This window comes from Talpa europaea (assembly GCF_964194135.1).
Source record: "Talpa europaea genome assembly, chromosome: 10".
Taxonomy (NCBI): domain Eukaryota; kingdom Metazoa; phylum Chordata; class Mammalia; order Eulipotyphla; family Talpidae; genus Talpa; species Talpa europaea.
In genome coordinates, this window is record NC_140077.1 from 49,960,464 (window position 1) to 49,986,658 (window position 26,195).

The 26,195-nt window shown below is 33.1% G+C and overlaps 1 protein-coding gene across 1 annotated transcript in view; it reads left to right on the plus strand.

Annotated features, from left to right (window-relative positions):
* RTKN2 (rhotekin 2) overlaps positions 1-18,691 on the plus strand; it is a gene marked incomplete at both ends in the record, with an annotated part of 75,358 nt that extends 56,667 nt beyond the window's left edge. The window contains 3 exons of the mRNA XM_084246137.1: positions 13,258-13,423; positions 16,849-16,956; positions 18,156-18,691. Of these exons, the coding sequence (XP_084102263.1) occupies positions 13,258-13,423; positions 16,849-16,956; positions 18,156-18,691 (810 nt within the window). The remainder of the gene's footprint in view (positions 1-13,257; positions 13,424-16,848; positions 16,957-18,155) is intronic.
* Positions 18,692-26,195: the final 7,504 nt, after the last annotated feature.

Sequence of the window (26,195 nt, forward strand, 5' to 3'; positions counted from 1 at the left end):
CACACTGTACTAATTTTTATCTGTTGTTTGACCCAGGACCCCCATCAACTAGTACAAATTGTATCTGGTTACCATATCTTTGTTTCTTTTCCATCTAAAGGACACATTCTTTTCTCTCACTGCCTTCCCCCACTCCCCACCTTGATATTTTTGGAAAACCTAGGCAAATCCCCAAATCTGTATTTAACCAATTGCTTCCTAGATTCAGGGTAAATATTTTTGACAAGAGTTCTATATAGGTAAATTTTTCTAACCTGTTCTTCTTACAAACTCAGTAGATAGTAAAACTGAAACCCTACTATTCTTTTCCCTTACATGTTGTGCAAATGAATATGGAAAGTCAAAAACCAAATTCAAATGTAATGTAAATAAATATTTTCAAAGTCATTTGTTTTACTTGAGAACAGTCTTCAAGGTATTCATTTCACCTTATCTCAGCCCTTTAAGGTAGGCAGAACAGGTAAGTCAACCCTGTTTTACAGGCGTATTATTTCTGTTTTACAAATGAAGAAACAGACTCAGAGATGAGATAGAACTTGTCTAGCTAGGTAAGTAAAATTATATGACTCACTCTTTTCCTAATGAATAGCAAAAAAATAGATAAAAATTCATAGACTACTTTTCTGTTTTCTCATAGACATACTGCTACCTCTGGCCTAGATTTAGAAGGCAAAATTAGACTTTTTCCTATCCCCATGCCTACTCTGAAACCATTTTGCAAGTAAAAAGTAGCTTTCAGGACCTGAAGACATAAAATGCGTTATCTGTAGACAATGACTTATGAATCTTTACCATTTAAATTTAAGAGGGACAATTATAATGGAACTCCTCTGTTATTGTAGCTAGTGTATCTATATTTTCTTGTCTCATGACAAGGGTCTAATTCCAGGAAAGTGGTTAACAGTGTTTCATGGTCTGACTGAATTGACCTTTTTTCAATTGACTCATTTTTCCTCATGGTAATAAAAGTTGACAGCCCAGCCACTGATGGGATTCTGTAGTCAATCAGTTCCATTATTAAGATGACTGAAATCAGCATACTTAGAAATCCCAGTGGTGATTCCTCAATTGACCGTTATAAATTCACAGAAAAATGATTAATCTAGTAATCTATATAGAATCAGCCCTAGACTGAAGGGACAGTATGGGCTATATTTGACCCTGAGGATTGATGACATAAATCCTTCATTGTAACTTTTGTCTACAATGCATCCTCTAAAAAAGAACTTTAAGATTAAACCATGGGATAAGATTTAAGTTTGGGAAGATTAATATAATTTAGTTGCTGAGCTCAAAAGATTAAAGTGATAATAAAACCTTCCATTCTCTAGCATTGTGGTAGTGCCAGCTAAGTTTACTGTAATGCTGAATCCTGCCCTTTCTCTGTAAAAATTTTTCTCTTTGCAATTCCTACTTCAACTGCAGGATTCATCTGAATCCTTCTACTTGTTTAAAAACCTCACTCATAAGAATAAACACCATTGATCTCCTTATTTAAATGTTAATTATAATCTGACAAGAAATCTGTATGTTACTTCCAAAAACAACTGTCATATATTATATCCTATTAAAGTAAATTTTACAATTTTTCTTAACTTATAAAATAAATTTACCAAAAATTGAGAAACTATAGTGATCATTATACCATGTATACTAAGTAAATTTAAAAGTTACCATGTTGTCATATTTGCTTTTGTTTTGATCTTTTGTTAAACACTTCATATTTTATTTACATTGTAATCAGTTTCATGATAGTATAGATTGCATAAAATAAAATTCACCAATTGTAAGTTAGCAGATAATTTTGACAAATAATATACAGTTGTATAGTCATTATAGTAATTTATTATCATTTTTAAATCTTTTTTAATTAATTTTTTTATGTTTTACATCATTGTTCATTTTTAAACAATATTTGCTTCCCCCCCACTCCCTCAGGTGTCGCCCCCATAGAGTTTTCTTCACCAGTATACCCATGCATCATCACCTCAGTCCCCTGTGCTCCTCATTCCCTCCCTCTTATCCCTTTCCCTCCTCCTCCCCTGCAGTATGTGTCTGATTTATAATTGTCTGTTTTTGCTTTGTTGTGCTTTGTACTATTATTTTTTTACACTGATGTCTTATTTGGTTCCCCTATATTCCTGCTATAAGTAAAACCATGTGGTATTTTTCTTTTTTCTTCTGACTTATTTCACTGAACATAATTTCTTTTAGCTCCATCCATGTTGCTGCGAATAATGGCATGAGTTTATTTTTTTTTGATTGCTGAACAATATTCCTTTGTGTATATATACCACATCTTCTTGATCTAGTCATCTATTTTTGGGCATTTGGGTTGTTTCCATTTTTTACCTATTGTAAACAATGCTGCAATAAACATAGGGGTACAGGTGTTCTTTTGAATCAATGTTTTTGTGTCCTTTGGGTAGATTCCCTAATAGTGGAATTGCTGGGTCATATGGTAGCTCCATTTTTAGTAGACTGAGGACCTCCCGACAGCTTTCCATAGTGCTCGGACCAGTTTGCACTCCCACCAGCAATGTAGAAGAGTTCCTTTTTACCGCACCCTTGCCAACATTTGTTGTTGCTTGTTTTTTTTGATATGTGCCATTCTTACTGGTGTAAGGTGGTATTTCAATGTGGTTTTTTTTTAATCTTTTTTTTTAATTAACTTATTTATTTATACAAGAACCGGAATACAGGCCAGATGCGTGGGAGGGTGAGAGGATTCACTAGAGACATAGCGGGAACAGAACAGGCAGACTGACGACATACACTGCTGAGGGGAGCAGCGGGCGAGACAGGGGAGGTCTGCTTGGTCATGTGGGACCCTCACCAGCTGGCCGGGATCGAACCAGCGCTGTAGAGGCTACGGACAGCTTCACAGCGCTGCACTCAACTGCCTGCGCCACCAGGGGAGGTCCTCTCAATGTGGTTTTGATTTGCATTTCCCTGATAAGAACTGGACAAAAGACCTGAAACCAGGGCCTCCCTGGTGGCGCAGCGGTTGAGCGCTGGGTTGCGAAGCTCCTGCCGCCTCTGTAGCGCTGGTTCAATCCCCGGGCTGCATCCCGGCCACTCCGTGTACTTGGTCAGCAGTGTGCTTCGGTCCTTCTGCCTGCTCTGCTCCCCGCTCTGGCTCTGGTGGATTCTCTCACCCTCCTGCGCTTCTGACTGTACCCAGTGCTTGTATAAATAAATAAATAAATAAATAAATAAATAAATAAATAAATAAATAAATAAATAAATCTTAAAAAGAAAAAAAAAAACCTGAAACCATAAAATATATAGAAGACAATATAGGTAAAATATAGGTAAAACACTGCAAGACATACGTCTCAAAAACATTTAAAGACTCATCACCCAAAGCAAAGAAAGTCAAGGAAAAGATAAACACCTGGGATTATATCAAACTGAAAAGCTTCTATACAGCAAAAGAGACATTAACCAAAACAAAGAGACACCCCACTGATTGGGAAAAAAATCTTTGCACTCCATACAACTGATATGGGACTGATTACAAAGATATACAAAGAACTCACACGACTCAACAAAAACAAAGTAAATTGACAATCCAGTCAAGAAATGGGCAGAAGAACTTAAAAGAAATTTCTCCAAAGAGGAAATGCAAATGGCCAACAGGCATATGAAAAAATGTTCACCATCCCTTATAATCAGGAAAATGCAAATTAAATCTTTTTTGTGAGGACATTTAATTTCTGTCTCTTAGTAAATGTCAATTATACAATAGTTATCAACTGTAGTATGTTCTCATTAGATCTCATTTCTTACTGTCTTATAACTGAACATTTGAAGTTTCATAAACTTACCTAGTTTTTGCTGACCTATTTTAAAATGTATCTCCATTATTGACACTTGATCTTTCAGTACTTCAACATGTCACTCTTTTTTTACTGATACAAAATAACAACTTTGTCATATTAGCTTGGAATATAACTTAGATTTATTTCTGAGCTTGATGTACAATGTTCCACTCTTTCACTTGTTTGAGTGAATGGTGTGCTGTGAAGTACAGTATAAAAGCATGTAAATAGGGCCTCCCTGGTGGCACAGGCGATTGAGTACAGCACTATGAAGCTGTCTGCAGCTTCTGTAGTGCTGGTTCAACCCACATGGTGCGGCAGAGCTCTCTTGTCTCGCACTGCTGCTCCCCTCAACAGTGTATTTTAGTCAGTCTGCCTGTTCTGCTCCCCGATCTGTCTCTGGTGAATCCTCTCACCCTCCTGCACATCTGGCCTGTACCCTGGTTCTTATATAAATAAATAAATAAAAAGCATGTAAATATCTGTAAGAAAGAATGAAAATCTACAAAGTGAGACAATGACTAAGAAATTCATGAAACAATTTTAAATAGAGACATGATATACTAGATGCTAACAATTTTTGTAAAGCTGTCTTTAAAAAAGTATGTTAATGTCCCAGGAACAGATGAATAAAAATATACAAATTAGGGCTTCCCCAGTGGCACAGCGGTTGAGCGCTGGATTGCGAAGCTGCCCACAGCCTTGAAAGCGCCGGTTCGATCCCCGGCTGCTCCCCGGCCACCGGAGGAGTGTCCCGCATGGTGCGCAGACCTCTCCTGCCGCCTGCTGCTCCCCTCAGCAGTATACTTCGGTCCTTATGCCTGCTCTGCTCCCTGCTCTGGCTCTGGTGAATTCTCTCACCCTCCCGCGCTTCTGACTGTACCCAGTGCTTGCATAAATAAATAAATAAATCTTTAAAAATATATATATACAAATTAAACTGGAAAACTACTACTTTAATGCAGTAGCTATTTTCTGTTCTTTATTGTCCACTCTTTATTTGTATACTCAAAGGCCAACCTCCTGAATAGCCCAAATTCATAGGCTTTCTGGAGGCACTTTTGTTTTTTGTTTCTCTCTAACTCCTTTCTGTACCCCTGCTTCATTTTTGTTCTTAGAACATTTTCATGAATCATTTCTTTTATGAAGTCCCCAGCTTCTGGACTTTTTGCTCTCCTTGTTTTCTCGACACTTTCTCTGATCTCTTATCTGAAAAGAGGGTCTCTTCATCTCCACCAGTTTCTCCCCATTCCAGCCCACCTGTGTGGGCTCCAGGAAATTAAAATTTTTTCTTAATTAAAAACATGTCTTACTCTAACCACTGCTAACCCTCAGCTCTAGTTTGCTGCAACCATGAAGGTCTGTTAAAGTGTTTGGCAAATCACAAGGGACTATGGTGATGGTTCCCAGTGCTGTGGTGGTGGGAAACTACACCTGAGGGGGGAGATCAAATATTGTTAAAAAATGAACAATAATGTGAAAATATAAAAATAATAATAATAATAAACATGTTGCGCAAATCAAAAATAGTCCACCTTCTGAGGATTTGTCCCCAGCATTTTTTATTTATTTCTTGTACCAATTGTTTATTTACTTGCTTATATATTTATATATTTTTCTCTTAATTACCATAAGGAAAATACATGTATTCATATCCTTTTTTCCCCAATGCCATCCCTTTAACCTCTTATCCCTTCCTCTCTATCACTTAACCTCACAGTCCTAATGATGTCCATGGTTTTTGAAAGTGTTTTACATTATAGAATTGTCTTCTGTGTAAATATCCAGTACTTTTTTTTTCATTCTGACTTTGCTACTACATATAATTCTCTCAAATTTCCTCCATTTTGTTGAAAATGACTGCATTTCATCCTTTTTTTTACTGCCATATGATATTCCATGATGTAGATGTACCATATCTTCTTGATCCAATCTTCTATTGATAAACATTTAGACTGTTTCTATATTCTGCTTATTATAAATAATGTTGCTATGAACATTGTGGAATATATGGGTACAATTCACAAGAGAGAGAAGCAACTTGTGTAGAGAAACAACGTTTAACATAGGACTCTTTATAAATTTTACAAGTATATAATTATAATAACAATAGCATTATCACAAATAAATTAACTGTAATTCCTTTGTATCATCTGAAACCCAGTCCATATTTAGATTTCCCTGTTGTCCCCAAAATATCCTTTAGAATCTAGAAATATTCAAGGATCTTTATTTTACTAAATATTCAAGCATCTTTATTTTACTAAACTGTGATTTAGATCTGGAGAATTGATTAGATTCACTTTAAATATTTTTTTGTGGATAATGACCAGTGCTTTATAGAACATCCTATTCAGTTGCCACATTATTGGCAATGCCAAGCTTAATAGCTTGGTAAAGGTGGTGACCATCTTTCCACTAAAAAGGTAGGCATTTCCTCTTTACTGTTAACAAGTAGTCAATAAGGTGATATTTTGACACTGTATGAATAGCGTTGTTGTCCACAATCTTCTCACCTATTGGTTTTAGTGACCTGATTGCTCTTGTTTAATTGGTCATTACATTGGAGACTACATATATATCTACCTTCTTTATAAGTATATTAGTATTGTTTTATAAAGGAGTTTTTTTTTTCCTCAACTAGGAATGAATTAGAGTCCCTCCTGAAATGGCAAGATAAATGTTTTATGTTTTGATTATCAGTTTTCAGAGTATGTAATTGGTATTGTATTGATCCTGACAATATGTATTGGGGTGGTATTACCCCTGCAGAGATAGCAAGTGAAAGTTGCACTTGTTAACTTACGCACATACACACACACACACCCCACCCCCCAGCTCATGAGTTATGACAAACTCATTAATTTTTATCTATTCAGTGTTTTAAATTACTTGGTTTTTAAATATAAGGTATATTTTAATAGTTTTGTTTACATATTTCTAAGAGATGTATGCTATTAGTATATTTTTAGATAAACAGGATCTTTTCTAAATGCCTACTTATTTTCTGAAATGTAGAACAGGTAAGCACCAAATAACTTTAAAAAATAACATTTTGTTTCAGTTTTTAGTATATTACCAATAGTGGGTCTCTTAAGATATTTTTATATTTAATAATGTTAAATATAAGCTCGATGTCCCTGTTTGTCTTTTCATGATCTAGAAAATAATAATTTTACTTAATACTACTTTAAAAACTATGACTACTTTAAAAACTGTGAAAACACAAATTCTGCAGTCAGTGAGTTATATAAGTAATAGTTTTGTTATTTGGATCACAAAATCTGTTTCTTAATTCTTGTCTTTCTAATGGTATATCCTGTAAGGCTAAGTCAGTTTATTAATTTTCATAGGCAGCCATCTGTGGAAATAGTCACATTAAGAAAAGCCTAAAATCTATTCCTCTCCCCCCTTTCAATCCAAATTTGAAAGGATGATTTACTTCAAAGTGATTGCTTCAACTTCAAAAACTTGTGTGTTGAGCAAGACATTCTCAATAAGGGATACTTAACTGGAGGCACTGAATCTCTTGTACACTGTAGGAAGCATTTTATTAGCCGAAAGTTTTATCCATTGCCAATGGGATGGGGAATAGAATGGAAAATACTCGTGGCCTTTGAGATCAATAGTCTTTTCTTTTTTTTTTTTTTCAATAGTCTTTTCTTGATTTAAATACTGTGCATCACTTGATTTTAATGAATAATAAAATCGGTACTAAACAAGTCAATAGCATTACTTGGTGTGATAGACCTTTGTTAAATTGTCTTGAAATTGCTTTTAACCATTATATTTATCATAAACTTCCTAGCAAGCAATATTACAATGTAGCGTATGGGATTTTCTTCTGATTATGTTAGTCCTCATAGTATCTGAACTCTGTGAACTATTCAGATGGTTCTATATTAAATATAACAAATATTTTTTAAACAGCCTTTTCCCTTAGGAGTTTACATCTGACTTCATTGACATAAATTGTAAATAATTACATCACACTAATACAAATCATATCTAATACTTTGTTTAACCTTATGGTTATGCTTTACACATGTCAAACCTTCCTTGTCATGTTTTGTGAAGGTATGCTTTCTTTGTTACTAGAGTATATATAAAGTCTAGACTTGTTTTTAGCTTGCAACATTTTGTCTTTAGTCCTGACCGGCAAGACTTTAGATCAGATACCTTTCAAAGAAGTCATTTATCTTTACATGTTTGTAAGGAATGTGTGAGTGAAATAGAATTATCTGTGCATCATATATGAGAAAACAGGCACTTTTTTTTGTAATTGAGTTTTATTTTTAAAATTGATACTCTGGAAAATTTCAAGATAATCTGTAAGGAGAATAGTACAAGTGAGCTCATCTGCACTTTTACATATTATCACCACTATAGAATGTTTTAAAGCAAATCCTAGAAACCACATTATTTTACTTGTAAGTATTATAATTGTCATCCTTAAGAAAATATATAGCCATATATAGTCACTATATCATCAAAAATCTAGACTGTTCAAATTTCCCAATCTTGTATTTTTTTTAAGATTTTATTTTGTCTTACGTAGAAGTACTGGGGTACAGGCCAGAGGTGTGGGGGCTGAGAGGATTCACCAGAGACAGAATAGGGAGCAGAACAGGCAGATCTACTGAACTAACACTGCTGAGGCTAGCAGAGGGCGAGACAGGAGAGGTCTGCTGAGCCATGTGGGTCAGCTCCCTGGCAGGGGATTGAACTCATGCTGCTGTGATTGCTAATGGCTTCCTAATTGCTGACACCTAACCTCTTGTGCCACCAGGGAGGTCCCAGTCTTGTAATTTTTAAACAATTTTTCTTAAATCAGGATTCAAATAAGGGTCATACATTACAGTTGATTTATTGCTTTCTTAAGTTTATTAACCTACTGACTTTTATTCTCTTTATCTCCTGTTCTCTCCTTCTCCCTCTCCTTTTACCCTTACCCCTCCGGCTGTCCCTTTCCCTCTCCCTTACTCTCACATATAACCAATGGATACAATCACATACCATTTATTTGTTGAAGAATTTGGGTCATTTTTCTGTAAGATTTTCCATACTCTGAATTTTGCTGATTGCATCTTCCCCTATATATTTTTGCCCTATATTTTAGATCAGATTTATGAGGGGTTTTTTGTTAGCTGATTAGTAGTAATATCTTAGAAAATGTCTACTTTTATCTGGAGGTATTCCACTCATATTAAAACCTAGTGAAGAGCATTACGTAGATCCTTTCATTTCATTGGGGATTGCAAAATGGTGACATTTAGACATTCTTGTTTATAAACATATTTCTATCAGCCGTTTGGTTAAGGTTCAATTTTTTTATAGGAAAAACAGGATACATGATTTATTTGATTTTTTTCTTGCATTTATAAACTAGTTACAAAACAATGGAGTGATACTCTAGCATCCTTCAAAGGTGACCAGTGAGTTAGTTTTAAATAGCATTGAGAAGTTATGGACTTAAGGACATTTCTTGTGTCACCCCATTACCTTTGCAATTCTTACTCTTCACTTTACCCTATGGTTAGATGCTGGAAGCCTTTTCAAGTTGGCTATTGAGTCCTTTTGATATCAACCTTGTACTTTTTCATTTCTGGTAGGGTGTGATGTTCCAGGATCATTCTATACATTTTCTGACCTTGGTTGGAAATCATCCATTTCTCTAAGAGCTCTGGTTCCTTTTAGTAAGAAAGAGTACTTAGAGATCATATTCTGGGTACACAGACTTTTTAAATACCTCATAGTGAAAACAAAGTAAAAAATAATTCATAAGTCTAGACTTGATATAGTAACTTTCCATTATGGAAATAGAAAGATTGGTTAATTCAAAATAATGAACATTCAGAGTTATATTTTGTTACAAAATTGATGTCAGATTACATTTTTATTGACTTCCTTTGGCTTTCTCTAGGTATCTACCATCATATACAATGGAAGATTGCAGTTCAATATATGCTGATTGATAAAAGTGGAGCCAGTCAAAGATTAAAATTTTAGCGTGAATTATCTCAAGTCTATCCAAAAATAATGAAAGTTGACTTTAAAGCATTCCAAATCAATGAAAGTGTTTGGTATCCGCAAAGCAAAATAAGAAACACTTACTTGGAACCTAAATTTCCTCATCTATAAATTAAGAGTTGGATTAGAGAGTATCTCCTAGATCTAAGTCAGTCTAAAAAAAATTTGATCATTATTTGAGTTTTTCTGTTCCTGTAGCTTGTTCATTTATGCATCAAATATTTTAAAATCACTTAGTGGCTACTGGGCAATATTTAGAAATGATGGAAGGGTAGGAACACCAAGTATCCTGCTAAGGTGAGATACTTACCTCATCAATACATCCTGTGAGCCCATAATAATCACTACTGAAATTCATCTTTGTGTTTTCTAATCCATTGTTTGAGAAGTGAAACCATGAGCACTTTTATCAATATTTTGCCCACACTGAAAAACAGCTTGCTTGAATTTTTCTTTTTCTAAAGACACAAATACTTGTTTTCAGTTGTTATGACACATTAACAAATCCTATTCTACTATTATTAGAAACTTTAATTAATTGATCACTTTTTGTTTGACATGCAGTTCTTTGGCTTAAAATTTTCTTCAAATTACTTGGGGTAGTAAACTATATAAATTAATTCATATGATTGTTCTATATTTCATTTGTAGCTTTTAAAAACTCATGTCTTCAAAATGTAGTTAGTAGAGTTAATGGAGAATATAGCATTTATATATTATTGCATTATATTCTCTTAGGATGTAAATGATCCACTTCAACAGATTTTCTATAGCTATTTTCACTTGAAATGATAATCTAAATATTACCAAAAATGTACATGGTATTCATCTATAAAATCACGTTCTTAAATACCCTATACAAAAGGTAGTCAGAAATTTGCATTAAACTGGACTTGGGTGGAGAGAAGCACAATAGTAACGAGAATTCTTAATATTTTCTTGTTTTTCTTATTTTTGTTTTTTCAAATACAGTAATAGAGCATCCCCTTAGCTCCTACTGAGTTAGCCTTCAGTTAGTTTGATAAAGAAGCATATCAGGGCCTAGGGGTTAAGTCTCAGCGCTATCACTGAATTACCTGAGTTCGATCCCTGGCCAGGGAGCTGACTCACACGGCACAGAAGACCTCTCCTGTCTTGTCTGCTGCACCTGTCAGCAGTGCATTTCAGTAGATCCACCTGTTCTGCTCCCCACTCTGTCTCTGGTGAATCCTCTCATCCCCCGCAGCTCTGACCTACACCCCAATTCTTCTATGCAAACATAAATAAAAATACAATCTTTAAAAAAGAAAGAAGCATATCAATGATTCTTCCGAAAGTTTACATCATTTTCTCCAGTGGTGATAAGCTTGATATTTAAAGAAGTTAACTACTTGTATTTTCAGACTTCAACGATGCCAATTAGGGCAGCATTTTTTTATATTCTATAAATAATTACTTAAAAGAACTAATTGACAAAGTTTATTACCAAGGCATAGGAGTGTAAAAAGATCCTATTATAATAAAATTGCAGTGCTGGCCATAAATCCATTACAAGCCCCTGAAGACACTTACATTCCTATATATTTTAAATGACAGGTTAAACTGTCTCTAAGATGGTTATCTTTATAGTTTGTGATACTCCAAAGTTTCAAATTTAAGTTGCTATTTTATACAGTATACATATTTTGTCATGTGATTTTGAATAAGAGAATGCCTTCTGTTATGTTTTTTGTATTTAAATTTTGTATTGAAATAACATCTTATAACAGTGTTATAATGCAGTGTGCAGCATTGCAATTCAAAAAGTAAAGAATTCTTACTTCAGGAAATAGTTTCTTATGTAGTATATAAGGTGTTCACCTATCTATATTTACCCATTTTTAAGGGCTGGACAGTTTTTCTTCCTGTCTCTTTGCTGCTGCTTAAATGTCCACATATTGCCTTGTTTGGATATTTAAGTTTTGTTGTGTGACTATAAATATAATTTCTCCTAATTCTACTCAATGGAGTAAAGAACTTCTTCCCATTCTTAATCTGCTTTTGTAACTGCCAGATACATTTACTTTTGCATACATCACAGTAGACTTAACCATATTCCTTTCTAATTGCTCTACCTGATGTAGTAGTCACTAGCGACTAGCAGCTATTGGACACCTAAAATGTGACTGGGTTGAATTTATATGTGCTGTAAATACAAAATGCAGACTTAGTGTGAAAAAAGAATATAAAATATTTCAAAAGTGTTTTATTGATTGCATCTTAAAATATTATTTTTGGGGCCTCCCCTGGTGGCTCAGCGGTTGAGTGCTGGGCTGCGAGGCTGCCCACAGCCTCTGCAGCACCGGTTTGTTCCCCGGCCGCCAGCGAGGGTCCCACAAAAAAAAAAAATTTTTTTTTGATTTACTGATTACATAAAATATTTTTAAATGTCATAATTACATAATTTTTACCAGTTTCATTTTACCTTTTTTTAATGTGATTACTAGAAAATCTTATGTTTATCACATTATATTTCTAATGGATAGTACTGTAAAATAATACAATAATCATCATTAACCATGCAATCCAATTCCCCATCCTTGCATAATAGATAGTGCTACTCCAGACCTTTTCCCCCAAGTGGAAAACTGTATGTAGTTGCTAGCTTGCCCTGTTACAGGTACTGTGAGTGATGGGGGAGTAGACTTTTTCTCCTCTGCACATAGCGCTGATAAGCATCACCACAGTGTTACATGTAGTACCACTCGAGGAGGGGAAAAAGCATTTGTACTATTAATACAAATAAATCCATTGTCTTTGTTGTAGATTGTTGCATTCAGAATTTTAAGGAAATTATTATTATTATGAGAATAATTTTATTCTATGGGTCTTTTGCTATCAGCTTCATAAATAATTGTTAAATATGAAATGCATGTTAATAAGGAAAGCCTAACTATTTTGCTTCAGTGAATACTGTTAGACTTTTATTTTTTAATCTGATAACACTGTGTGAGTATTAGAATAAGAAGCATATTATATTAGATTTTTCTGTTTCATTGCTATTGGAAATACATATTCACATTCCAGTTATGATATGTTGTACTTGTTATATTTCAGACTTTAGATATATATAAAAGACAGAGAATTCCTACTAAAACTGAGGTATATTTAAATAGACGTTATGTTTTAATCTCATGTAATTTAACATAAATATTATATGTAGCATACTTTGAAACATTACTCAGTATATTTATTATAAAGAATTTTTAAAAACCCAGCTTTAAATTTGAATATTGAAAACTGTCAAAATTACATATTTTAAATATCAGATGATCAGCACTATGATGGCAGTTGCATTCATGTAAAATATGTTAGCTAAGCAATAAAATATTTGATCATTACAGAAATATTCTCTTGTAAAACACCAATTTTGTCTAATTTTTAGGAAACCAGAATACAGGCAATGGATAACGATGCCAAGAAAAGAATCCATAATTTCTCTGTCATCAACCCTGTTCCTGGACAGGCTATAACTCATATTTTTGCAGCTGACAATAGAGAAGATCTTCAGAAATGGATGGAAGCCTTCTGGCAACATTTCTTTGATCTTAGTAAGACAAAGTTTGGCTTTTATAGTAATATATTCATGTAGCATGAAAGGATGCACACAGCAATTTGAATATCAAAATTATATTATAATCTTATAGTTTGTATCAAGAATTTTTTATGCTATTGAATTAAATGGTGGTATATTATCAATGCAAAAAAGCTTTTTTCTCTCAACCTTTCTCCATTGCCTGCCTGACTGTGCAGTATGCCATTGAATTGTTAGTATCTCTACCTCTTTAAGTTCATATGTTAACTGAAACAACTATACCACATTTTTTCAGAATATTAGGTTTTAACTAGTTTAGTCAGTGTGTTTGATTAAAAGGTTAAGAAACCGGTTGAGGAGTAAAAATACTTTTCTAGGCTAGTGATGATCCTAAAATACTGAAATGCTCAGGCAATTCATTTTTATGTAAACTTCTGTTAACTCCAGATTTATTCTAATATTACCTTGGATATCATCCAAAGAGAATTTTCTTAAACAGCACATATAGTTTTTCAGTTTCAATAATACAGTCCAATGGCATTGATTATAAAAACAATGTACTAGTAATGTGACCAAGTTCTGATGTTAAGCATGTGAGGTTCTAATATCCTTAATTTAATGAGAAATTTTATCAGAAAAATACTGGAGTTGTAGCACTTTGTCTTTATTGACAATAAGCTTAACAACATATTATGTAAAATTTTATATTGAAAATGTAGAATTTTGATAATGGCTATTTCTAATCAAACTAAGCCTACTATTTAGGTTCAAGCAGTGTTTTTATGTCTTTAAAATCCTTTTTTATAGGGTTACAAATTTATGTCTATTTCCAGACAATAGAAAGTTTATTTAGTTCCTAAAAATAATCCTAGAAACATTTTAGAAGTTTTTAGGAGCAGTTTTCAACATCTCTGTAAAATAGTTAAATGCCTGTAGAGTGAAGTCCTTAGATTAATTGATTTTTATAAGCCTACTCTCATCCATGACTTGATCAAGTATACAGTGATAGATGTGGAGGAGGCATAAAAGGAAACTATATGTATTGATTATTTACTATATGACTTCATTCATTTCTTATAATAACCCTGAGATACAAATTATTTCCCTCTACTCTGAAGAAGAGAAAACTGAGGCCTAAAAGAGTTCTGGTTTATTGCAGGAAACCAGAGGACTTCCTCCATGGCCTTCTTGGTTACTTTAGGAGTTTTTTCTTTAAGTACTATCTCTAGTCACTCAGTAGATGTTGTTCTACATTTATCAGCATATACTACATTTTTTTATTTTAAAAAATTTCAGCGGATTTTAGGTGTGTAACTTAAAAGACAACTTCCTAAGCAGATATAATTTTAACAGCTTTCCTAAATGCTGTGATTCAGGAACTGTCTTACAAAAGTATAGTTTTACAAAAAACTTAATTTTAGAAATGATTGTGGTATTTTCAAATTTCTTATATACATAAAACCAGAAAAGAGGGGTAAATGGAGGTAAAGATGCCAGAATATTGCAGTGTAGATATCAGCTACTACTAGATGATGATCTGATGTTTTTATTCTCCAGATTATATAAAATAATTTACCATGGTACATTTGGGAGTAGGAGGGGTAAGACTCTCATGACATTTTTGTGCTGTCAAAATAGTCATGATAATGAGATTCTCTGTTCTGGTTCTTTAGTATATATACTTTGGGGATAAAATCTGCCAATCTAATTTTTAAAATATAAGTTATATTGCATTTGCATTTTAGAATTCATTATGTATGAAGTATAAATTAAAGATGGAAATATTTATAATTCTTACCTCTCTCGTGTTCTTAGGTGAAATATAGTATTTGGAACAAAGTAGAGAGGATGGATATTTAGGATAGATAAATAAATGGATGGATGTCCAGGGCATAATAAAGTAAGAGTAATTTAATGTTTAGAGCAAATTTCAATTATTTGTCTACACTTAAGCCTTGGAAATCAGGAGAAATCATGAGGAAACTTTGGAAGTGGGTATGTTTAGCCTGTTAAATAGCCTGAGGAGGTGGAGGCTGGGAAGGAAGGGGACTATAATACCTTTTTTTAATATTTGAGACCTAGTAAGCATTTAACAGAGGAATGACACCTGTTATGAATGGTCAAAAAATGATTGCTGGCTCAAAGATAATTTTTTAAAATATATAGTAATGTGAATATTGAATTACATGAGCAGCTTAGCAGATCATTTTGACTAGGAACAGTATAGCAATAAATATTGTGGAAAACTTTTTCAACATGCAGATCGTATGTAAACAAAATATATTTTTTAGTATATCATACTGGTTCTTTATTTTTGTTAATTTATTAGTATCATATAACTATATATACTAGTTTATTCACTAGAATGTAAAGTTTTCAGTTGTAAAGTCTTGACTAGTGAGCATACCATGTTTGTACTTCCAACTTTAGTGACACATGGGATAATGTAGAATTCAATTCCAATTTGCAACATGATTAGTATTCTGCTACAACTGTAACAATGAAAAGCTTTCCTCTATCTACAAAGAGAAAATAACTGCACTTGGTAATTTGTCTACGATTGTGACAGAGAAATGTTTGCCAGGTTAAAGTGTTTTATTATTTTTCCATTAGTTAAGGGCTTTTCTTTTTCTGCCCTCAAGAAGGAAACACTGGCTTTTATATATTTATCTCAAAAAGGAAGTGGAGGGGAGGAATAAGTTATCAGATCTAAGATCCTTCCAGATTTCAATTCTGTACAACAACCTTTGAAGCCTCAAAATCAAGATTTTATTCCCTTTATGAAATACTGTGTGGGTTATTTAAATTTTTAACATATCTTGTATTTAGCATTATAATAAAACATACTAAAATATTTATCTTAACTACTTAAGGTGATAGATTTTAAGTTTATGCACATGTTACCATTTTACCATGACAACTATATGAGACTTGAAAACAACAGAAATGAATAATTTTTCTAATCATTAAATGTCTTCAATTTTGAAGCCACTAAGAATAACTGAGTTCCATATTGACTATAGATTGAAAATACAATAAAAGGAGCAATGTAGATCGTAAAATTTTCAATTGTCAACTGCCTTACATGCTTTGAACTATCTTACATGCTGGGTGTTTTTAATAATTAAAATAGAGAATTTGTTTGTATAGAGTCTGCCATGAATAGAAATTTTAGATATTTACCATTTAGTGATTTTAATAGTGTGGAGACTTTAGCTTAATATCTATGCATAGATCTTCATTTTTTAAAAAAAATTATTTTGCCTAGATTTGAATTTTGAAATTATGTGTAGAATTAGGTTTTTATGACTTCCTTGAGGCAGTATTTATAAATGCACTGCTTTTTTTTCAAAGCAAAAATGTGTTGATATTTGTTGAAATTGAAATATACATCTTCACATTTATGTTTTAAACTAGCCTGGCTTTTTCTGTCTTTTTTAGGCCAATGGAAGCATTGTTGTAAAGAACTTATGAAAATTGAGATTATGTCACCACGGAAACCACCTTTGTTCTTGACAAAAGCAGCGACCTCAGTCTACCATGATATGAGTAAGTGGGGTTTGTCTTTTCTTAGCTGCAGGGTAACAAAAACAACATTGTCCCTACTCAGGCAGCTTATTCTATTGACATTAAAATGCTAGAATTTTCAGGGCACAGTCAAAATGAATGGAAAAGGACTATGATTATAGACTAAGGAACCTCATGTTTAATAGATGAATTAATGCAAAATTAATGAATACACATTTTTCATAGTTTGAATGCTTAAGATCAGACAAAAATGTTAGGACCTCAAAATGGAAAGGGTACACTCAAAATAAATATTAACTGAGTAACTGACGAAAATTCTGAGAATGTAAACTTGCAGATTCTAAAGTAAAATTTTACTTTAGAATACAGTAATTCTTTTCCTGTATTTTATCAAATTTGTTTTAAAGTAGTGTTGATGAATGAATATGAATAAAGTGAAAGCTTTCATCTTAGGCCAAAAAAGTGGTTAACACTTTGGAAATTTTCAAATTTCTGGACTCATTAATGTTCCATTTCTCCACACTCTGAACGGTATTTCTTATCTTTGTGGAATTCCCTCAGTGAACAGTGTTGTGAACAAGCACAAGTCAATACTAAATTTTAATCTATTTTGCTACCAATATCCCTCCACTTAATGACACATTTGGGTTTACACATTTGAAAATACTAGTGATTCATGCAGTAGACATTTATCTCTCTTATTTTTCCTAAGAAAAATTTTACCAGGATCTTTATCAATGCAGTATCAAGCCTTCTTTCTCTGTCCCTGGGTTTTGGTTTTAGATTTTTCCCTTTTAGCAGAGATTTTGTAGGTCTACAGGATAGGGTAGTAATCCATTTGCTTTTATTTGTCAGGCTTTGGAGGAAGGGAGGCCACTCCTGCATAGAAGTAAAGAGGTGATTTTAAATCCAAAAAAATAAAGGTTATTTAATAAATACTTAAAATATAGAAAAAGTACTGTTGTAACAACATTTCTTTGAAAGCTGAACTTTATATATTTATGCATATGTGTTTGAAAGAGAAAGAGACAAGAACAGTGCATGATCTCCTTATCTTTGGGCTCTATTGGTGTGGTTATTTTTGCAACTAAATGATTATTTAAAAAAGCACTTTTTTATTATAGTTAAAGATAACATGTTTAACTTTGAAAAATAGTTACAGGCAAAGTATATACTGCCTTTGAATTTTTTCCTGTGTACATTTTTCTTAAAATTTATAGGCATTGATTCACCTGTGAAACTTGAAAGTGTAACTGATATAATCCAAAAAAAAATTGAGCAGACAAATGGACAGTTCCTTATTGGTCAGCATGAAGAATCCTCACCACCTCCTTGGACCGCACTCTTTGATGGTAATCATCAAGTGGTCATCCAGAAAAAGGTATTATCTCCTGAAAGTGAGCAGTTACATGATGGGAAAAGGAAAAAGAGACGAGCTCCCCTTCCTCCTCCTGATAAAGTGCCTTTCACCTTAAAAACACAGAGTAATACAGATCAATTGGTTAAGGACAACTGGGAAAAAGCAAGTGTATCTCAGACTTCGCCTTCGGATACCAAATTATCAACTCTAATGCATCACTTACAGAAACCAGTGGCTGCGCCTCGAAAACTTCTTCCTGCCAGGAAAAATAGTTTAACTGATGGTGAACACACAGACACTAAAACCAATTTTGAAGCCAAGCCAGTGCCAGCTCCAAGGCAGAAATCTATCAAAGATGTTTTAGACCCTAGATCATGGTTGCAGGCACCAGTATAGAATACCCTTAATGTATAAAACATTCAACAAGATCTATAACTATGCAACTTAATTCAGAGCCACTATAGAGGTTTGTAATTATATGGGCAAATATGATAGTGATTCAAATCAATAACTAATAACTGTTAGGTGTTAACAAAAAGTCTTATAATAAAGAAATGCATTTATCTTTTACTTCTGATTTTCAGAATATAAGTGACTCCCCTAGCACAGTTCAGGAGGCAGTTTCTAGACAATGTCCTAATTGTTAGAAGGGTTAATTTATTTCTAAATTAGTACCAGGCAGTGAACAAGCACTAGGCAGAAGAAAGCATTAAAATTTCTTTGGGTGAAGACTGTCTAGTAATTTAAAATGTGTTAAATAAGAGCCATATTCTCATTGTGAGAATTTTAATAGTAATGGAATGTTTCAAAAGTTTTATTCAAACCACAAATTATAGAATCCACCCAAGAAAATTTTCTTCTTAGCATTCTGGAATTCTCATCTAATGGTTCACTGGCTCTCATCTATTGTTTAACTCACTAGTTAACTCACTGACCTTTCAAATTCCTGGGATAAATTTTGGAATATTAAATTCTTCGTCTTTAAAGGGAATTTGTAATGTGCTATTCAAAGCTGTTTCTTTGATGAGCCCTGAAATCCTGTTGGCATTAACTCTCATAAGTGAAGCATAACATTTATTAGTTTAGAAAAAACGTAGATTTAAATGTTCTTTACTTCCACTTTTCTATGCATAGTGCTAATTTCTATTGTGACATTGGAATTTGGGGAAGTGAGTAGCTGATTAACACCTTAAAATTCATTTAATACTTATTTAAAAAACAGATGGCAGATTCAAAAATATCAGAAAAGTTGGCCTTGGTAATAATTTTCAGAATTAATCCTTTTATATATTTTTAATTAGATTTCCTTTTTCTAGTAAGAGGTTGATGTCTGCTATTGATATTATTCACTAAAAGACATACTCTTATAATAATGACATCAGAATCATTTCCATAGGAGGTAATTTCCATAGCAACTAATCATAGTGACCCAAACAGGAGGATTAGGAAATCAAGTAAGGACTAAATAGCAAATGGACGAATACCTTAAAGGAACAAAAATCTATTTTTTATAATCATGCTTCTTGTAAACAAGAGCTAGTTTTAAAAATCTAATCAGAATTTCCAAATAAAGGAGTTTCCATAAGGTGTCAGCAGTAGCACTAAAAATCTCAAATCACACTGAGCCCCAAATGTCTTTGCAAGAAATAAAAGTAAAAGAATTAAATTACTGCCCTGAGTACAATCTCTGGAGGTCTTTTTAAAGCTTGTAAGAACTCCATTTGGATCAGAACTACATTATTACAAAGCAAAATTGAATGCTTGACAAAAAATAACATTAATTTAAATGAAGTCTTTTATTATTTTTATATAGCAGAGTCTTTTTTTCACTTTAATAATGATATAACTGCCAGGTTGCTTTGTGTTTGCCCAGGACTCCGAGTAAGAATTGGGACTCAAGAGAATAATGATATAAGAGGTCTCCTGTGTCTGGGACACCTGGATAGACATGGTTTTTGATTAGAAAGAAACCTGATATCTTGCCTGATAGTCTTTAGAGAAAAATCATGTGTTTGAAAATCTAAAAAAGTAAGATTAATTTGTTTCTTCTAACTGGAAGGCTTGTAGATTTTTGTTGTGATTGCTAATCCAGCAAATGGCATACTAAAAATCTAAATGATATTATTTGAATTTTTTTTTTAAACCTCACTTCTGTTTTTGACAGCGTTTGTGACTGTCATTGCCACTAAATTATTGAACTAGAAGATGCTGCAGGCAAATTTGTTTCTGAAACTGGCATCTAAGCATTTTTTTTTGTAGTTGAAGCCTTCCTTATAACAAAACAGTATTAAAACGTCCATATTATATTCTTTTCATTGTACCTCATGCATATCATATCAAGAAGAATTTAAGTCGTACAGAAAAGGGAATTTATTCATGGGGAAATCACCTAGCAGTTGTGCCCTCAGTGGGGCACTTTGAAACAAGTTTGAAGCCATTAACTTAAAATGATTTAGATAAGCCTGACCAAGGATAACACTCCCACCCCACCCATCGCCCAAAATTATTCACAATATCCGTGCTATTACCAGAGATCCATCTTCCTTTATATGTTGCAGTGTCTTTGAAATTGGGCTGAAGTCTTCAGCTACACTTTCACATTGTACTCATGAAATTTTAGTTCACTTCCCCCAAAAGGTATAATACAAATATGGTGCTTCCTTCTTACCGCCCTCTTTACCTCCCTCCTTCCCAACCTTCCTTCTTTCCTTTCTTCCACAGACAAAAAAAAAAAAAAAAAAAAAATGGAATTAAACCCTATGTCAAGGAGTTTGTCAAAAGAAGGATTTGTTTTTTCACTTCCTAAACTGGATGTTTATGACAGAAAAATATGCCTTGTAATAAAAGACATTTCAACTTTATATGAGCTTGCTTTTCACATTCCTTGTTTGTCCTTTTAATTTGTTTCTTGATATATGAAGACTATAAACTTGAAGCAAAGAATTAGCTGTCAGATCTTAATAATAATATTATAATTGGTGAAACATAATAGAAAGAATAGATATTTTATTATGTTATGATAATTCTGATCTGAAGATAATGGCTTAGACAATTACATTTACATTTCAAGCTTTGGGACATAAATTACAACAGCATTAAGATAGTATTGTTTTTAATTGCTACAAAGTGATGAGCTTTGTACTTAAGCATCTTACAAGGACAAAGAAGGCATTTTGTTACTATAAATGTGCACCTCCTAAGGTAAACGAACTTAAAATATCTGGCATGTCAGCTCTTAGTGAGTTTTGTTAAATCCTTAACTATCTGCAATGCCTCCTGACTTCTTGTGAATGGAAGTGTATGTATGTGGAAAACTAAATCCACTTATTATAAACATCTTATCTTACTCTTTAGGAGCCTCCTAAATGTATTTTACTTAGTATTGTTTATTAAAAATGAAAAATGCCTTGATTTAGAGACAATTCATGTCAGGTAGGTTAAGCAGTCAAGTATTTCTTTAGGCTTATGTTCAACATCTCAGCCACCTACAGAGAAGTTAATTAATTCAATCCAAAATGAAATTATAGGGCAGTTTGGTGCAATTTATGTTAAATGCCATTTGAATGTAATCACCTGTGTTACCATGAATGAAGAACAACTGTACTAGATAGATATAGAAGCTGCACTATGAGCAAGAACAGAAGTGCTTTGGCAAGAAATATATCTGTGGCTATGGTCAGAATTTATCAAAACTCATTGTCTTATAAAGATTATATTATTGAATAGTAATTAAATTTTAACTGATGATCATTAATATTCTAGAATATGTCTTCATTGTTCTGCTAGTATTAAACTGTAAGGCACAGAGGTGATTTTTTGCACTTACAATTCAGACTATTGTTTTTAAATGACTATTTGTAATTGCTCCACTGCTAATAATAGTTACATGAAAACGTTTTTTTTTTTCTGGATCGTGCATAGCCTTAGTTAACATTAGAAAAGTATTATGTTACCCTTTGATTTTTAAAAGATAAGATTTCATTTGAAAATATTAGTGTATTATTTTTTATGACATGTTGGTATAGTTGGCATTGTTCATTTTTAATTATGGGTCAAACTTCAGGATTAAAAAGTGTTATGAATATTTTTTTAATGTACCATACTGATAAGGAAGCCTAAGTTATGTTGATGGATGCTTCTATACATTAAGAGAACTGATTCATGAAGACGTTTTCTAGCTTTTTCCCTTAGGTTAGTGCCTTTTGAGCTAGACTGATAAAAGTGAACACTATTGTGAAATGGGCTTAACCAAAGAAAGACAAGCCCACTAGCTGGTGATAATTCTTAATAAAACTAATATTCAGTAATCTTAGTGTAACTAGCATTTATTCAAATGTTTGTATATAATCCTTAGACAGCACTCTTAAAAATTCATTGATATAACCTAGGTTTTAGATTAGTAATTCAAAATTTCCCCAGAGCTTAAGTCACTCTGATAATAAATTAGGGACTTAGGACATACTCAGTTGCTGTTAGCCACTAGGAGACTTCTTATTTGAATGAACCTCCCTCAGTATTTAATTCATTCCTAAAGAATACCTCAGGGGAGGGTGAGAGAAATGAGCAATCTTGGCTCAATTATATTAATTTTAACATTTTACTTCTAAATATTAATGTGACCAGAAATATTTAATATTTCTTTTTAGAAAAATCTTCCTTTCTCTAAGGAGAAGGCCTGCTAACCATTGTGCTCTGATAAGAAAAAAGTACCTTAAGGTTCATTTAACAAAAATTAAACTATTCCAGAAATCTAATAAACTTTGTTACTTATCTTAATATAGGGAAAAAATGCCAATCTTTGGTATGTTTGAAGTTAGAAAACTAGGCAGATCATTCCAAATAATCTTACTTAAAATTATTTTACATTGTAGCAGTTTGCTCTGAGATACATGATAATTTTTCAATATAACTAACAAAGATTGAAACTAACAAAGATTGAAACTAACAAAGACACATTCATTTCTGAATGAATATATTTTTGTTGAATTTAGCCACCTTAATAAACATTTTAATTGTAGCAATTTTCACTATATTAAAGGTGAGAAAAGTATTGAGAATCATCTGTCCACTCAAGTATTAAAACATCTGTTTTATATATTATACATATATAATAAAAGCGAAAGATACATATATATGCTCTGTTAGAGACTTTAATCTAGCTGTTTCCTATTAATTTTAAAAGATTCTTTAAAAATTTGTTACCAATGGTAGCAGAATAAAAATCCTAACCTTTTTCAATAGCTTACAGAAAGCATCATAACCCAGCTTCAACCTGCCTTGCCTTACTAGGATATTTGCTCTTCTTGAGCTCATCTTTGGGACATTGCTGCAACAATTTTGCCTGCTCATCACTTTCTTATGCTATACTCTCTTTGCCCAGAATATCTTTCCTGTTTATCTTCTTCATGCAATCTTCTCTCAACCCAAAGTCATCAAATTTTATTCATTCTTCAATTTGTTAGCTATAAATTCATCAAGACATCATACCCTCTTCAACCTCTTCACCTAAGTAGTTACATGTCTTTGTGTTTTAGATATACCTCTTTATATTAAGTTCTTGTTCATGTTTTTCCCCTATATATTTTGTGAATTTGCCCCCTGAATCACAAATTACCATAAACTTACCAACTTAAAACAATACCCATTTATTATATTTTATTAGACCTGAAGTCTGATGAGCTCAGGTTATCTCTCGGCTTAGGCTCCTACAAGGCTGATATCAAGACTGATATTGGCAGTGGTAGGCTTTTATTTGGAGGCTCTGGGGAAAAAGCTACTTTCAAGTCTATTGAGGTTAATGGCAGAATTCAGTTCCTTGCACTTGTGTATTGGCCAGGGGTCACTCTCAGTTCCTAGAGACCTGCTTTCCAGTTCTGGCATATGGCCCCATCAATCTTCACTACCAGCAATATCTCATCAAATCTGGCATGTCAAATTCACCTTGTAGAAGGTTTGAATCTGAATCAAATCACTCTTCCATGTATTACCAGCCAGAGGAAGCTGCTTTTAAAAGGGCTCATGTGATTAGATGCAGACCACCAGGGTAATTCCCCTTTTGATTAATTTGGAGTCCAACAAAAAATATCCCTAATCATACCTGGAAAAATCCCTTTTGTGTGTATTATAATCATGGACATGATGTTATATTCATAGGGCAAGAAATCTTGGGGTACTATTTTAGAACTTTGCTTACCTCAAGTTAGATCATTCAAGGGCTAGGGGCATGTTTTATTTGTCCTTTATACCCTGTCATAGTATAATAAATGCAGAATATTAAGTACTTATTGTGTCTACTGTGCTAACAACTTTAACTTGCACATTTAATTTTTATCATACTTTTCCTATTAACTTCACTAAACAAATTAAGACTTTCCCTTTATTACACTGAATGGTACTTAATAAGAGTATAGACTCTGGAACTAGACTTGGATTAAATTATAGCTCTAGTTTTTCACACCCACAATACAATGCAGTATAAATTTCATCAGGAACAATTCCCTTTAAAGCACAACCAGTAAACAACTAAATGTCTCATGGAACTCACATGGACTCATCACCAGGGAGTGACTATTCAATCCACAAACCACTGTTTTTAAAGTTGAGCAGTCTTGGTGTTGACAAAACTGGGCGAGGGAAGGCAGAGATGCAGCCACCTTGTCATTAATATACGTGAACTTAAATACATAAAAGATGAACTTAAAGATGAACTTAAATACAATAAAGATGAACTTAAATACATAAAATTGTTAATAGATTTCCAGGAGACATCGACAGCAACACTGTAATAGTAAGGGATCTCAACACACCACTTACATCAAAGGATAGAATATCCAGACCAAAAATTAAGGAAATAGTGGCCCTAAATGAACTAATGGATCATATGTACTCTAGACATATATTGAAACTTGCATCCCAGAAGAAATGACTACGCATTCCTCTTAAGTGCACATGGGACATTCTTAAAGATAGATCATATGTTGGGACACACAACAAATCTCCACGATGGTATGAAACTAGAAATTAACCACAAAAGGAAAACTGGAATGACCTCAACTATGTGGAGACTTAATATGCTCCTGAACAACTATTGGATAAACAAAGAAACCAAAGGAAAAAATATAGTTACCTTGAGACCAACAGAAATGAAGAGATGAGCTATCAGAACTAATGGGGTGCAACAAAACCAATTTTACAAGGGAAGGTCAGTGCATACAGACCCACGTCAATAAATAAAACTCCCAAACAAAAAAATCTAACCTTATATCTGAAAGAACTAAAAAAGAAAAACAAAAGCAGTCAGTAGAAACAAGGAGATAATAAAAATTAGAGCAGAAATTAATGAAATAGAAACTAAAGAGGTTATACAAAGTATCACCGAAACCAAGAGCTGTTTCTTTGAAAGGATAAACAAAGATAAACTCTTAGCTAGGCTCACTAAGAAAAAAAAAAAAAAAAAAAACTAATAAGAAGAATGAAGAATGAAAGGTGAAATCACAACTGCTGCTGCAGAAATGCAAAGGCTCATAAGCGACTATTATGAACGCATATATGTAAACAAATGAGACAACCTAGAAGAAATGGAAAGATTTATGGACGCCTGTAACCTTCCAAAACTGACCTTGGAGGAAATAGATTGAGCAGACTAGTCACATGTACAGAAATTGAAAGAGTAATCAGAAGTCTTTCTACAAACAAAAGTCCAGGACAGATAACTTCCCTAGTGAATTCTACCACACCTTCAAAGAGGATTTAATACATCCTTCTCAAACTCTTCAAAAAAACTGAAGAAGGGTGAAAGATCCCAAACACATTTTTCAAGACCAACATTATCTTCATCCAATAAACATAGATGCAAAAATCCTCAACAAAATCTTTGCAAACCGAATCCAACAAAAACTGA